The sequence below is a fragment of the Episyrphus balteatus genome, chromosome X (assembly GCF_945859705.1).
Source record: "Episyrphus balteatus chromosome X, idEpiBalt1.1, whole genome shotgun sequence".
In the NCBI taxonomy this organism is placed as follows: domain Eukaryota; kingdom Metazoa; phylum Arthropoda; class Insecta; order Diptera; family Syrphidae; genus Episyrphus; species Episyrphus balteatus.
In genome coordinates this window covers 3,700,969-3,716,128 of record NC_079138.1, presented here as the reverse complement: position 1 = coordinate 3,716,128, position 15,160 = coordinate 3,700,969, and the positions used below count along the sequence as shown (strand labels likewise).

Genomic DNA, 15,160 nt, shown 5'->3' with positions numbered 1-15,160 from the left:
ACGGATGGACGGATTTTCTTCAAATTTATTTCGATGATTTTTATTGAATTCTGGAACTTTTTTTTTTGTTTTTTTATTTTATATCTCGCTTAGAACGTGTACCTCCCATAAAAAATTTTCAAGCTATAGCGAATTACCCGAAAACGGCTAAAACAATGTTGATAAAACTTTGCATACGTAATATTAAAAGTAATTGCAATTTTTCGAGAAAAACTTCTCGAAAAAGTCAAATAAAAAATAAACTGAGCTCCATGTCGGCTCTTCCCCTGCATCAGCCAATTTTTTTTTTTTTTAATTTATTCACAAGTAATGTGTAGGTTGGGTAGAGACAAGAAAAAAATGGCCCCCGCTCTTTTAGGGAGGGGCAATTTAAAAAAAATTACTTAATTTAGAAAAAAATTATTAAAAATCAACGTGTTATACCTTTTTGTAAAGCCACTTTTACAAAAAATCTAAACTAAGCCAACATTTTATTACATAGCTTTTTAAAATTTTTTTTTCAAAATTTTATGTAATTTAGTACTGATTTAGTTTTTAAAATTCGATTCTCTTATTTGTTTTTAAATAAAAAAACAGAAAACTGGATCCAAGAATAACTTGTGATTTTCGAGAAATTAACCCCCCCTCCCATTCGATTTTTTTTTTTGTCTCGACCCAACCTACACTCTCTAGCTTTTTGGCACATTACTCCTGAATCACCCTGTATATAGGCAGCTCTTTTAATCTATACATCGTCGGTGAAACCAGAAAAGTGTGTAACTCCAAATTTTCGGAAAATTAGATTTGAATGCCATCTGTTAGACAAACCTTATATCCACCGTTCCTTAAACTCAGAATCCCCTTAAAGTTCATAGTTTTTATTTTATAAGCAAATTAGAAAATGAAAACTCATACAAATGCCTTCAAAACGATTTTGTATTTTTGCTCTCCTATAAAATTTGCTAAAATGGAGTTACACACTTTTCTGGTTTCACCGACGACATGTTTACTAACATTAAAGTGATTTGAAGCTAGTGATGGGAACTATCGAATAAAAACTATCAAACTATCGATAGTTGTAAAATATTCATTCATTCGATAGTTTTAAATCATTCATTCATTCATTTAGTTACTATTTGCATTCGAATAGTTTTTTCATTCGATAGGTTTTTATTCCATAGTTTTCGCATTCGAATAGTTTTCTTAAATGATAATTTTTCCATTCAAATCGTGTTTTTATACGATAGTTTTTTTCATTCAAATCGTTTTTTTTATACGATAGTTTTTATCCGATAGTTTATGCGATCGTTTATTCGATAGTTTTTATTCGAATGAATAAATGAATGAATGAATGAACTCTTCGATACTTCAAATCATTCAGTTACTAACTATCGATAGTTCAAATCATTCGATAGTTCCCATCACTAATTTGAACTGCAAGAGCAGGGACCCCGACCCAGTCGTGCATTTTCTTATTTAGTAGGTATTACAGTCGACAGCTTATGATATATTTTATTAAAATAAATCACAAAGCTTAACCTAAATATAAGTGGTGAATGTGGTTTCTTTCAGACCAAACCAAATACAAATAAAAGTGAAAACAAGGTTATTTTCGACTTGTGCAATTTATTAAAAGTCCTCATAAGAAACTGTTGTTGTTTTTGTTTTTTTTTATTTGAATCGAATTAAAAATTAAAAAAAAAAAAAAACCAAACGAAACTCCTTAAAATACACAACATTTTATTTTTAAATACATAATTAACATAATAAATAATGTTTTTTTTTTTTTAATTTTTATTTGTTAAAACAAATATCATAGCATACACATACAGAACTCATTTAAAACCTTATTTATTTTGTTGTATGTACAATTTATTTATTATTAATTTTATTTCTTTTTTATTAATATATTATTTAATAGAAAAATATATTATATAGGCCAACAATAATAATAATACAATTTAACATTTTTATCGATATAAACATAACAAAAGTTTAGCTTAACTTTTTTATATCAATGTTGATTCTACTTTCTCTTTGCACTAGATATTAATTCTTGTCGTTTATACAATTGTCCTCGTGGCAAAGGACTTTCCGATGGTCCTGGAGTTAAATTACGAGTTCCTCGGTCTGGTCGGTCGGTCGACGCCGCCGCCGATGAGGGAATTGGCTGTGCTGCGCTGGCTGACGTTGGTGCTGCTGCCATTCGTTCGAAATCAGCGGTCTTAGATCGCAGAATAGCGCCACCTATGTTTGATATGCTTGTCGGTAATCTTTGTTCCATGTGACCCGCCTGATTGTCGGAGCCGATTTGAGGAGGAGGCTGCTGAGCTTGCGGTAGATGTTGTTGGGATTTTGTTGATGTTGTTTGTTGTTGTTTTTGTTGAAGAATTGTACTGCTACTTAGCATAATAGTTTTCTTTTCTCTGGATTTGGATGCAGTCAACGATTGTTGTGGGGATGTTGTCGGTGATGATGATAGGAATGATGCTAGTTTCGATGTAGGTTCTCCTCCTGGTCCTGATGAAGACATTTCGTATGCAATAGGAATTTGATAGATTTGAGCACCTCCACCAGGCCTGGATGATGCCGACGACGATGGATGTTGTCTACCATCTGCGGATGCTGTCACAGTCCCCGTTCCAGTTGAAACTCCTCCGCCCCCAAATAATAGTGATCCAGTTATTTGGAAACCTTGTTTTGTTATTTTTTTTGATGATTTTTTAAATATGGTTCTAAATTGAAACAAAGGCATAACTGAAGCTTTAATTTTATGCAGCAGCAGTAACGTTCCAGAGCATAAATTATGTCAAATAAAAATATGAAGTTCCATTCTAGTGTTTTTTAGTGCAACATTTATAAAGTAGCAGAAGTTTATGTAATTATTAGAAAAAGAGGCAGCAGCTTTTTGTTGAAAAATTCATATTTCATTCGACATAACAGGGTGTTTTTTTTTTTTACTTAACCGACAAATAAAAAAGAGTTTGGAACTTTGAATTTTTATTATATTGAAAAAAATTGACTTATCTTTAAGAGAGAACAACAAAACATCCATTTTCAATATTGACTTTGTGCTTCTGGCAAATAGTGTATTCCATAAAAATATTTTAATAGCGGTAAGTAAAAAAAAAAAAATCTTAAGCAGGAACGTTACTTGGTAAACAAATTTTACCGCCGCATTAAATGCGTAGCAATATTATATTTTATTTTGATGAGACACAGAGAGATCCTTTTTGTTTTTTTTTTTTTTTAAACAAGGTTTCTTTAAATCCTTTTCTACTAACCTTCAATGCAATTTCCAAGTTCATTACCATAAGTTGTTGAATCTTCAATATATGGAATATTTGACAAATCAAATTGGCCAGATCCTCGATAGAATACTTCATCGTCATCATGAATATCACGTGCTGATGCTGCTCCTGCTCCACCACCTCCTACACTGCCACTATTGCTGCTGGTACTTCCTAGTGTCGTCGTTGTTGTTGTTGTTGTTTGTTGCATTTGTACTGGAATCTTCAAACTTGCCGTCACTACACCAGTTCGATCAAGAACGTATGGTGATGACAAACGTCTAGCTGATATTGTTGAAGCCGGACTTATGGTTGTGGATGATAGAATTGGTTGTTGTTGTTGTTGTTGTTGATGGTGCATGGAATGAAATTCGACTTTGGCTGTTGATGATGATTTGCTTATTGAAACTGCTGTTGTTGTTGTTGACGGAGTGTTGGAGCTATCACTATTATTTCCAGATTTATATTTTATCGATGAACTACTACTGCTTAGTAAACGCTGTTGTTGTGTATCGCTTTCTGGATGCTTTGATTTTGAGCTGCGACTTCAAATTGAAAATAAAAAAGAAATAATAAGTTGGAATTAAAAAAAAATATTAATTGTTATAATTTCATTCTCATTCTTATTCTCATTCTCATTCTCATTCTCATTCTCATTCTCATTCTCATTCTCATTCTCATTCTCATTCTCATTCTCATTCTCATTCTCATTCTCATTCTCATTCTCATTCTCATTCTCATTCTCATTCTCATTCTCATTCTCATTCTCATTCTCATTCTCATTCTCATTCTCATTCTCATTCTCATTCTCATTCTCATTCTCATTCTCATTCTCATTCTCATTCTCATTCTCATTCTCATTCTCATTCTCATTCTCATTCTCATTCTCATTCTCATTCTCATTCTCATTCTCATTCTCATTCTCATTCTCATTCTCATTCTCATTCTCATTCTCATTCTCATTCTCATTCTCATTCTCATTCTCATTCTCATTCTCATTCTCATTCTCATTCTCATTCTCATTCTCATTCTCATTCTCATTCTCATTCTCATTCTCATTCTCATTCTCATTCTCATTCTCATTCTCATTCTCATTCTCATTCTCATTCTCATTCTCATTCTCATTCTCATTCTCATTCTCATTCTCATTCTCATTCTCATTCTCATTCTCATTCTCATTCTCATTCTCATTCTCATTCTCATTCTCATTCTCATTCTCATTCTCATTCTCATTCTCATTCTCATTCTCATTCTCATTCTCATTCTCATTCTCATTCTCATTCTCATTCTCATTCTCATTCTCATTCTCATTCTCATTCTCATTCTCATTCTCATTCTCATTCTCATTCTCATTCTCATTCTCATTCTCATTCTCATTCTCATTCTCATTCTCATTCTCATTCTCATTCTCATTCTCATTCTCATTCTCATTCTCATTCTCATTCTCATTCTCATTCTCATTCTCATTCTCATTCTCATTCTCATTCTCATTCTCATTCTCATTCTCATTCTCATTCTCATTCCCATTCTCATTCTCATTCTCATTCTCATTCTAAATCTTACCGCCTTATTCCATCTTGAGGCGGATCACCTTTGGAAACAGCATTGCCATGCATTACATCTTCTCGAGTATAAATTCGCCTCGATGTTGGAATTGGTGGTACTCGAGATGCTGCTGAAGAATAAGAAGACTCACTATGAGTTCGACTATCAGGTGGGAGTTCATTGTTGAATTGATATTGGGTTTGCTGTGATCCTGTGCCTCTTAAAACATCATCACTACTTGTTTTCATTACACCAGTTGGTGGTGGTGAGTTAAGTGGTGTATTCGAACCTCCACTATCAATTTCTTCGCTAAATAAAGAAAATACAAACAAAAAAAATTAAATATTGCTTACTATGAAAACTTATCAGAAATATTTCTGCGTTCACATAAATAATTTAATTGTTCTGGAAATGTATCGATCATATTTGCATAAATCTCATCCATCAATTCAGCTTGAACTCTGAATAATTCTTCATAATGATCAATCATTGTTCTAAAGAAAAGCACCATCCAAAAATATATTAATATCCAGTTTTATTATAGAAACGGGTATTTAAAAAATAAAATTTTTTAAATTACCTTATCACATTAATGACATCACCCATTGATTCTTGTTCATTGTTTTCCTCGCCTGGCAACGAGGATCTTAATATATTTGGTGCAAAAACTGTTGCCAGATTATTGCTATCCATTTTATTACCAGCTACAATATTTGAACTACCATCGGATGGTACAATATCATCACAACACGATGCAACTTTAGCCAGGAACCTTAAGAGGACGAATAATGTATCACGATGAGCGGTGGGTAATAGTTGTACTAAATGCGAAATAGCTTCCAATTGGAGACGTCTATTTCGGATTTCTTGAAGAGAAAATTAGAAAATCAATTAATAAAATGTAAAAAGAAGATACAATTTTTGTAAATTTTAGAATAAAATTTCTTGAGTACTTACTTTGCGTTTTAATAAAGGCTTTGTACAGATTTCGACAGAGAAGAGGTTCGGGCAGATCTCTTAGGAATTCCTTAAGCAATGTTGCTACATCATGTGGGCAAGTTTCTGGATCAATGAATGTGCTTGAGCTTCGATCTAATTCTTCACGCATCTGAAATATGTTCGAATCAACAAAACATTTTTTTTTAGTATTGAAAATAAAATTTAAAAAAAATAAATGAATATCCTAAACAAATTCCTTGCAAAATTGCATACAAATTAAATGGTGGCAAAAATAATGTGAGGTCGTTTTTACTATCACGGGTGGAGAATAATAAAAATTATAGTTTTTGAATAGGGCCTTGGTCGATAATAGCTATGGCTTTTATAAAAAGAAGAACTTTAATTAAACAAAAACAACTAAATCTTTCAAAAACACTAGAAGACTGCGATATGGGGTATACATTGTCATCTATTTGCTACAATATAATTGTCTCTCAGTCCAGTTGCATGGTGCAGAAGCATGAACTCTATTGCAGGCTGATGAAAAAAGAAAGGAAACAAAATCACCAGAACACTAGTTAAAGGAGGTCTAAAAGTTTCGCGATCGAAATAACACCTCAAGATTTGGCTATGTATAATAATATGCTATATGCTAATTTTTTTTTCCAACATGCCTGGTTTGATTGTCCAAGATTAGCCCAGGATAGCCTTAAATTATTACGAAATTAATTAAAAAAAAAAAAAAATGGTACGCATACACCACAGTGACCTTTTTAATTTAAAATTAGGAAAAAGTATAAAAATTAGCATTTGCACTACTTTCATTAATTTTTTATAAAAAAAAACAGTACTCATACACCACAGTGACCTTTTAAATTTAAAATTTGGAAAAAGTATAAAAATTAGCATTTGCACTTTCATCAATTAAAAAAAAAAATAGTACGCATACACCACAGTGACATTTTTAATTTATAATTTGGAAAAAGTATAAAAATTACCATTTTTAAAAAATATAAAAATTAGCATTTGGACTACTTTCACTAATTTTTTATAAAAAAAAATAGTACTCATACACCACAGTGACATTTTTAATTTATAATTTGGAAAAAGTATAAAAATTAGCATTTGCACTACTTTCATTAATTTTTTTAAAGAAAAAAAAAAAAAAATAGTACGCATACACCACAGTGACCTTTTGAATTTATAATTTGGAAAAGGTAAAAAAATTACCATTTTTAAAAAATATAAAAATTAGCATTTGCACTACTTTCATCAATAAAAAAAAATAGTACGCATACACCACAGTGACCTTTTTAATTTATAATTTGGAAAAAGTATAAAAATTAGCATTTTTAAAAAGTATAAAAATTAGCATTTGCACTACTTTCATTAATTTTTTATAAAAAAAAATAGTACTCATACACCACAGTGACCTTTTTAATTTATAATTTGGAAAAAGTAAAAAAAAAATAGCAGAAGTGCCAACTTCACATAACCTCAAGATTTTATTAAAAAAAAAAAAAACCTAACAATTCACTGCAGGTTATAAAACTTGAACGCAAGTTCTTCGAAATATTGAAGATAATTTAGCCATCGAAAAACAGAGAATATCTAGTGAAAGTATGCAAGTGGCATTTTTAGAAGCTGCCTAGAGGAAATCATGTGGAGACCGATACAGGACAAGATAAAAGAACACGTCCAACCTCCAGTCCATGAAGATACAGTTCCATCATACAGGGAGGAAGGCGATTAAGAAAGTTGTTCGACTGCTAGTGAAATCTTTTTAATTGCCAGCAAAAGCCGTTTGATGTCAGCGAAAGCAACAGTTTCGAGGTACCTATGACTTAACAAACAAACTTGGAAGCCTTTAAAGAGTTTTGACATCTTTTTTTTTTTCCTACACAAACAAACTATAATAGATACCATGCCACTAAAAATAAAACATTCGCAAAGGTCGTCAATATTCAATTTTCCTGTAAAATATATTAAATAAAAATCTGGAATGCTTAAAAACAGAATTCATAATCCTCTTTAAATCAAATAAACCCAAATAAACCCAAAACAAATATATGTATAAATAAACAGAGAGTATCCTCAGGAACCCCGCTGGGGTCGGCAACATAACCGACACATGAACAGACATCCATTCTATAATATTGAATCATTGTCCTGGTCGATTTTTGTGAGAGATACGAAATATTGATTGAAAATAACAATTTTTGGGGATGAATTTAAATGAACTTTAAAATCACGATGAGTTATTAAATTTCGGTTGAGTTCATTAATTTGAAAATTTAATTTGAGCTCTGGTTAGTTAATTTAGTTCATCGATGTCTGAGATTTAATTGACTTGGACATTACAAATTAATGACATTCAAACAAATGTATATAAACTTACCTGCCTGACTCGCTTCTTTGACGTACTAACTCGAAATAATCCAACCGAATGCAGACCATACTTTTCCAAATGTTTGATGCATTCTTGAACAAATGTAGGTACCTGTCTATCAGCTTGTTCACCATTTGTTATTCCACCAGTCGTCATTGGTGGAGGAGCGCCCGCACCCGCGCTCCCAGATAAAATGGAATTATTATTGAGCTGTAATTCGTCAAAATCTTGACTTGAGCGTCGTACATCGGATTGGCTGCGTGACATTAGCATGGCAGCAGTCTTAACCAAATTACCATTACCACTACTTGTCCTATCAATATTACTACCACTATTGCTTGAATTAGTATCGGAATGAGGAATATTATAAGTGCCCGATGGTAAGCTTTCACACGATCGAACCTTTTGAAAAAAAAAAGATATAATATTTAATTTTTAAAGTAAGATTGGAGATGTTAAGTACCTTGCTACTCGAACCACCACGAAATAGAGATGTTATTGAATTTCTTGAGCCTCGATCGGATACAGCTGTCAGATTTGTTCGTCGTTTAAGATCATTTGCCACACAATCCTCTAGAGTATTACCGAATATACTTATATTTGATCCTTTAAACACACAAATATTAAATAATTTAAAAAAAAAAAAATAAAAAAAATATTTTCATACCTTTGTCTTCTTTTCTGCCAATATCAAAAAAACTTGTAGTCATAGCTTTTTTCTTCGCCAGAGGTCGACGTTTCTGAGCCTTTGCCATGCTATCAGAGTCTAAATGGAATAATTTCTTATTGAGTTTATTGATCTTTATAAATCACTGGATAGTAGGTATATTTATATAATTTTTTCTTATTCCAACTAAACTCAAGTAACCATTTGCTACCTCTCGGTTGCCAAATTACCGCGGTTAAAATATCACTTTTAATTACCGCGGTTGTAAACTGGTTATAAATCAACTATTTTGAAACTTTAGACAATTTTTCGGTCAAAAATCAATCAAAGTTTATTTCTGGTTATTTTGTACCTATACTTTTTTCTTGGTAATTTCAAAACCTAAGTTTAAAAATAGCTTTAAAAAATTTATCTTTGTCAAACCAAGGTTGAAAATAAGTTTTGCTTTTTGGTTAATTTATTACCAATTTTAACCATAAAGTTAAAAAATAACCAATAAGAAACCAATTTTAGAAATTTTTATTTATATAACTTTTTTTTACAATTTTACTACAATTTTCAAATAGTATAATAAATAGTAGTAAATTTCAGAGGTGAAATAGGTTTTAAAATAACTTATTTTACTGGTTAAGATTTTACTTATTTCATTTCAAGTGTAAAATTGGTTTTAAAAAAGCTAAGTTTTGTGGTAAATATATTTTCACTCTTCTTCTTTTTTAGGTTAAATAAAATAATTTCAAATCAAGTTTAAATAAGTTATTAAAATACTCATTTCTAACGCCTATTTTTATTTTTTTTTTTTATTAGAGAAATAAATTTAAGACTTTCATTATTCTAGTGTTTTATAAAGATCAATGCAATTAAATATACAAGTTTAAAGCTATTTACCTGAAGGAACTGCCACACTAACTCCAATATTTAATTGATTGATTTTTTCAATAGCTACTCGTTGTAGTATTTTGGCCTCAATTTCTGTCAAATTTTGGAGATGCGAATTTGTGAGTGTGACTTGACGCCCATTATCCGAAGTCCATGTGCAGTTGCCCTTGATTTATATATAAAAGAAAAATCGTAATCTGTGGCTACTTATAGGATATTTCAAGGTGAGAACACAAAACAAAAAAAAAAAAAAAAAAAAAACAAAAAAATTATACAAAATCGTTTTAAAATATCTTTCTCACCTGTGGCGTCCATTCCGCCTTCGTTGGCGATGATGTCCGTGTTTGACTCTTGGACCTCGTCTTAAAAATCTTCTTCGAAACAAACTGTCCGACATTAGAAGATGACTTGGACTTTTGCATAGCACTATTGTCACCCTTTGAATCTAAAAAAAAAACAAAGAGAATTTATAAGTTTTTTTTCAAGAAAGTTTTCTTTTTTGTTTGTTGTTGCGCTGGAAAATATTAATAAAAAAATTTAAAAGAAAAATTAAATTACTGTAACTGTGTCCAGAGGCAGTGGTTCCCACTGACATTATTGAACCAGTGCTGTTTGTATTGCTACCGGGAAGAGGGTAACCGTAATCTTGGCCCGATGATATTCTATCTGGATGATGACTTCCCGTTCCATGCCAGAGATTCGATAGAAATTGAGTGCTTGAGTGTAGAATTCCAGAAGCTGTTGGAACAGCACCATGTCCATGTGAGGCATTTGTTGGAGACGTTGGCGCCGATGACGATGAACTAGAATTAGTCGCATATTGCTTAGCTTTCGGGACAGTCGCTGGCACTGCTGTTGCATCATCATGTTGCTGTTGCAGTTTCATCTTATTTTCATATTCTTGCTTCTGTTGTATTCGCTGATCTAGACTCTTGCGCCAATCCAAGTGAGCTTCTTCGAGCGCACCATTATTTTCATGTCCTCTTATGAAATCCAACGAAATCACAGGCCAAGCATCTAGAGTCTGGATAGCTTTGTTGCAGCCATCGTCCATGCCAGGTGGATTAATCTCACCCTTAGCCCGAATGTTGCGCAAATTGCGATCATAGTTGACTCGCTTGAATCGATTGGCGTTGTCATCGTGGACGCTCTTCTTGCGCGCCATTCGCAAGTAACGTTTAATCGTATCACTGACCGACTGTGACACGTCCTCGTTGTCGATGCTGCTCTTACGGCGGTGACCTTGCCCGGCTGTGGCACCCTTGTCGCTTTCATCATCAGTTGGCTGGCCAGCAGTTGCCGCATTTGCAGCTGCTGCAGCCTCTTCCTGTTTCATTTCCTTGTATTCTTTAGCCAGGCGTTCGATTTCGTTTAGCTGAATGAAGTTGGTTTGAGTGCCGCAGGTAGCATAAGTGACCATCACTCGGGGGGATGGTTTCTTTATCACAGAAATCACATGAGCTGGAGGGGTTTGAAATTGCAGGGTGGATGACAGCGGTGCTGGAAGGTCTAAGGATGAGGGGGGTACACGCTTATTATATTCATGACCAGGCGAAAGTGGTGGGGGTGAGGTGGAATGGGTTGACGATGGAGGTGACTTGAGACCAAAGTGCGGGAGGAAATTGGGCTTGCCCGAAAAGGAACCTTTGGTACTACCGTCTCTCCGAAAGTGCCAAAGGCTAGATAGTGACGAAGCGTGAGGGAGACTGGCTCTGGGACCTGTGCTGCTGGAATGTTTGCCAATAATTCGATGAAGCTGTTGTTTTTTAAGCTCATTATAGATTTGCTTAAGCAGAACTTTATCTTCAAGAATTTCGGGAGTGATACGTTCTAAAGGGATTATAGTGCGGCAGGTGGAGCTACGGCTTAGCGTTCGCAGCCGTTCGAGCAGCTGATCGATCTCCGAGAGAGCATTAATACCTTTGGGAGGATGAGCGAGAGGCGGCAAAAATCCAGGGCCACGCGATGACATTGCCATCGATTGCGAGCTGAGTCCACCACGGCTTGCACTGCTCCCACCACCGGGTCGCTGGGCTGAAGGTGATGACGTTTGATCTGGTCGGACTGTCTTCGAACCCAGCAATGTTGTGATCTTCCTCGATTCGTCCAGTTTCAAATAACTCGATAGCAAATCGATTACCTGATCAGCATTGCGGGCCTCTTCCGTTTCAAAATCAAAACTCCCTATACCCTTGTGACTGTGCGAAAGTAAAAGTTTCAAGCGCCGTTTTGAATTTCTCGAAGCGCCAACAGCCCCTGGATATGAGGCCTTGCGTCGCCATAATATAAATCGAGGCTCATTGGCGCATAAATTATGAAAGTGTCGCTCGCATTTTTGAATATCTTCGGGACGATTTTGAGCGCCATCGGGAATAAGTTTTCGTCCCGCATCGGCCATGTATTTCCAGGTTTTTCTCGTCAGAAGCCATCTTTCTCGTTTTTTATCTTTCTTATCCTTAACCGACGGAATTCTGCGGCTGTGTACGTTTGGCTGTTGTTGTGTTGAATATGCTGCCGTCGTTGGTGGCGTTAAAGTTGATGTGGGTTGCGATGATGTCGGCCTAGCGTTTAATTCGGTTAAAACTTCGTCCGAAAATAGTGGGCCGGTACGTTTTTTTACTATAGCTCTTCTAGTTGCAGGTTTACGTCCATCCATTATTTAATAAGGCATATATATATTTGTGTTGTGAAGAAAATCTCGCTTAAACTTTTATGTGTTATGTTATGTGTCAATGAAATTTTCTTAAGAAATCATTAAACATTTTGTTTGTTTTTTTTTTTTTTTCTTTTTTTTTGTAAAGAATTTTATGAATTCTTTTCGTCGTTTACCATTTTATCTTTTCTTATAAATTTTTTTTAAGTAAAAATTATTCAATCTAACTTATGTATGCATAGGAGAAAAAAAATTATATAAGTATGAGGGAACTTGTATTAGCCTCATAGAAAAAGTTTTTGTCACTGCCTTTTACTCTCTAAAAAAATACCGCTAAATTACGTAAAATAATAAAAAAAAATAACGTAACGTAACGTGTTTTTTCGAGTTTTACAAAAACACAGATTCAGGCCAAGAGTTTTAAGCTTTGCTTCAAAAACACATTTCTGCATTTGACACAATCTAACAACTCTTTTACGGTTGTCAAATATCAATTGATTGACAAACGATAGAAACTATCAACTGAAGGTTGTGAGTAGATAAATTTAACCCTCTGTAGGCACATGTCTTTTTTGCGAATTTTGTTTATACTTTTTCATGTCGCTAGAACTTTTTTCGGTCTAACTATTTTTTAGAGAAGCATATATGAAATTGATGTAGAATTTTCCGAGGAATTCGAAAAAGACACTTTTTTGTGACCACTTTTTATTTTTGTCCTGCCAAATTCGACAGAAGGTTAAGATAGGGATAAAATGGAATTGTTAAAAAAAGGTAATGAAATCATAGAAGAATAGCAAAAGTATTGAACAAATTCTAAAAAAAAAAATCAGTACTGAGTTATGAACGATTTTTTAACTACTATGCAAATGGAAGGCCTTTGACAGTGTGGTTATTATTGGTAAGGGAAATTTTTTAGTAGAAATTTGAGTTACACAATGGCAATTAGGATTTTTTTCTAAGACCCCGATTTTCGAAATATGAATTTTTTAGAAAACAATTATTATTTATTAGAGTATTTTAGTGTGTTTTTTAAAAAATTTTTTAGACCAAATTTCTTAAATGAATTTTTACCGAAGAAAAGGATAAACTGTTTTTTCCAATTTTGTTTAACGTTTTTTATTTAAACCTTTAATAAATAGGTGGAAGAAATTTGTAGGAATAGTAGATAAAAGGCAAAGCTCTATTTCTAACGTCAATTACTTTCTTAGTCACATTACTGATATATCACTTAAAAATTTCGAAATCGATAAAAAAGTTTAATTATTGCAATCCACCCCGCACATGATTGGTCACATTTTCTTTGAAACTAACTTGATTTTAATATTGACGGTGTCAATAGAAAGGTAATATGACGTTTTAAATTAAAAATAAATTCAATTCTTGGAAATATTTAACATATCTAAGGCCAGAAAGACATCAATAACAAAAAATGTCACAATTTTACCTTCTTCAATGGATTATATATCTAATGCAAACAATCAATTAATTTGACTTAGGTATAAAACATAAGTGCACATTAATTGCAAAGTTCATGAAAATCAATAACAGCAACTATGCTTATATACGTAAATCTAAGCAAAAATTCAAAGCAATTTGCTTGGAATTAGAAAAAAATTCATAAAGGTAGAGGAAGTTGGGGTATTGTGGTATACATGTTTGTTTTTTTGACCTCACCAGAAGTTTAGTGAATGGTTTGCTTCCAAATTTTGTTGATGTCCACATAAACATATAAGCTTTTCAGTTACTTAGCAAGAAATTTAAAAAAACATTGATTTGACCCCGAAATTTTCATTTTTGAAAACTAGTTTGTAATGTGGTACACCCTGTCGTCTAATGTGGTATACTATACCAATTAACCCTTATAATGTTTTTTACATTATTTTGAATGAAAAAAAATTAAATATTTAAATAACTTTTGATTTGAAATATGAAATTATGTAGTGAAATAAAATAAAATTAATAAATAATGGACGAAGGAGCGGTATTAGCCTTAAGTGATGAAATAAGAATTTTTAACTGTGGAAAAATTATTTAGGTACATGAAGAATAAAACAAATAATGCACACTCTTTCAAACCCCATTCTGCTAATGTCTACCCGACAAAAAATGTTGATTCTATAACGCTTTACAGGTGCTACTGTTGCTTCTGTAAAGTATTATATAGGCAAAATTGTTAAAAGGGTAATTTGGTATACTATACCACATTAGCCAAAATTGCGACAGTTGAACAAAAAATTTAATAAAATATAAAATTATTTAGTTATGACAAAACTAACAATAATATCACTTAAATAACTGAATACTTTGTTTCGAAAAAATCAAATCCCGCCGAAAAACACAAAACTTGCCCAGCACTTTGCCCCGAGTAAACCGAGACGAGTTTAGTATCAAATGAAAGGTGGTATTGAGTTTGTAATATGTGCGAAATATTTAAAAAATCATTCATTCTAGTGTCGAGATATTTAAAGTTGAAATTGCTGATCTCAAAATAAAAATTAAAGCAGTTTTGATGCAATAACTAATAAATCGAAAAATGCCTGTCGGCTGCATTTAATTCAAAAATAACTCTGATTCATATCCCAGCCCTGAAAATATGGCCCTAAATTAAATAGCAAAGATGCGTATGTGTAGGTGAATTTTTCGTAGACAAAATACGTGGTTAGTTATACAGACAAAACCTATGTTACTTACAAAAGGATTAACTTCACCCACTGTTTGGAGTTAAGAACTTTCAAAAAGCACCCAAATATCTATAACTCTTTCCATTGCAAGCTTTTGCGTTGTGCAAATTAAGCCCACATCCTGAAGCATCTTCATCT

The 15,160-nt window shown here is 32.9% G+C and overlaps 1 protein-coding gene across 4 annotated transcripts in view; it reads right to left on the bottom strand.

The window, feature by feature from the left end:
• Positions 1–1,787: 1,787 nt before the first annotated feature.
• LOC129920507 (uncharacterized) overlaps positions 1,788–15,160 on the bottom strand; it is a 43,529-nt gene continuing 30,156 nt past the window's right edge. For 2 of the 4 annotated variants that reach the window (XM_056001788.1, XM_056001789.1), the window contains exons 2-13: positions 10,247–12,395; positions 9,991–10,133; positions 9,698–9,854; positions 8,810–8,908; positions 8,606–8,748; positions 8,152–8,544; positions 5,772–5,922; positions 5,395–5,680; positions 5,168–5,308; positions 4,833–5,123; positions 3,264–3,814; positions 1,789–2,673 (exon numbers count right to left, since the gene is read on the bottom strand). In XM_056001788.1, the coding sequence (XP_055857763.1) occupies positions 2,006–2,673; positions 3,264–3,814; positions 4,833–5,123; positions 5,168–5,308; positions 5,395–5,680; positions 5,772–5,922; positions 8,152–8,544; positions 8,606–8,748; positions 8,810–8,908; positions 9,698–9,854; positions 9,991–10,133; positions 10,247–12,344 (5,121 nt within the window). In that variant the 5' untranslated portion in view covers positions 12,345–12,395 and the 3' untranslated portion in view covers positions 1,789–2,005. Of the gene's footprint in view, positions 2,715–3,263; positions 3,815–4,832; positions 5,124–5,167; positions 5,309–5,394; positions 5,681–5,771; positions 5,923–8,151; positions 8,545–8,605; positions 8,749–8,809; positions 8,909–9,697; positions 9,855–9,990; positions 10,134–10,246; positions 12,396–15,160 lie in introns of all 4 variants that reach the window. The other 2 variants (XM_056001790.1, XM_056001791.1) reach the window with 2 other exon arrangements.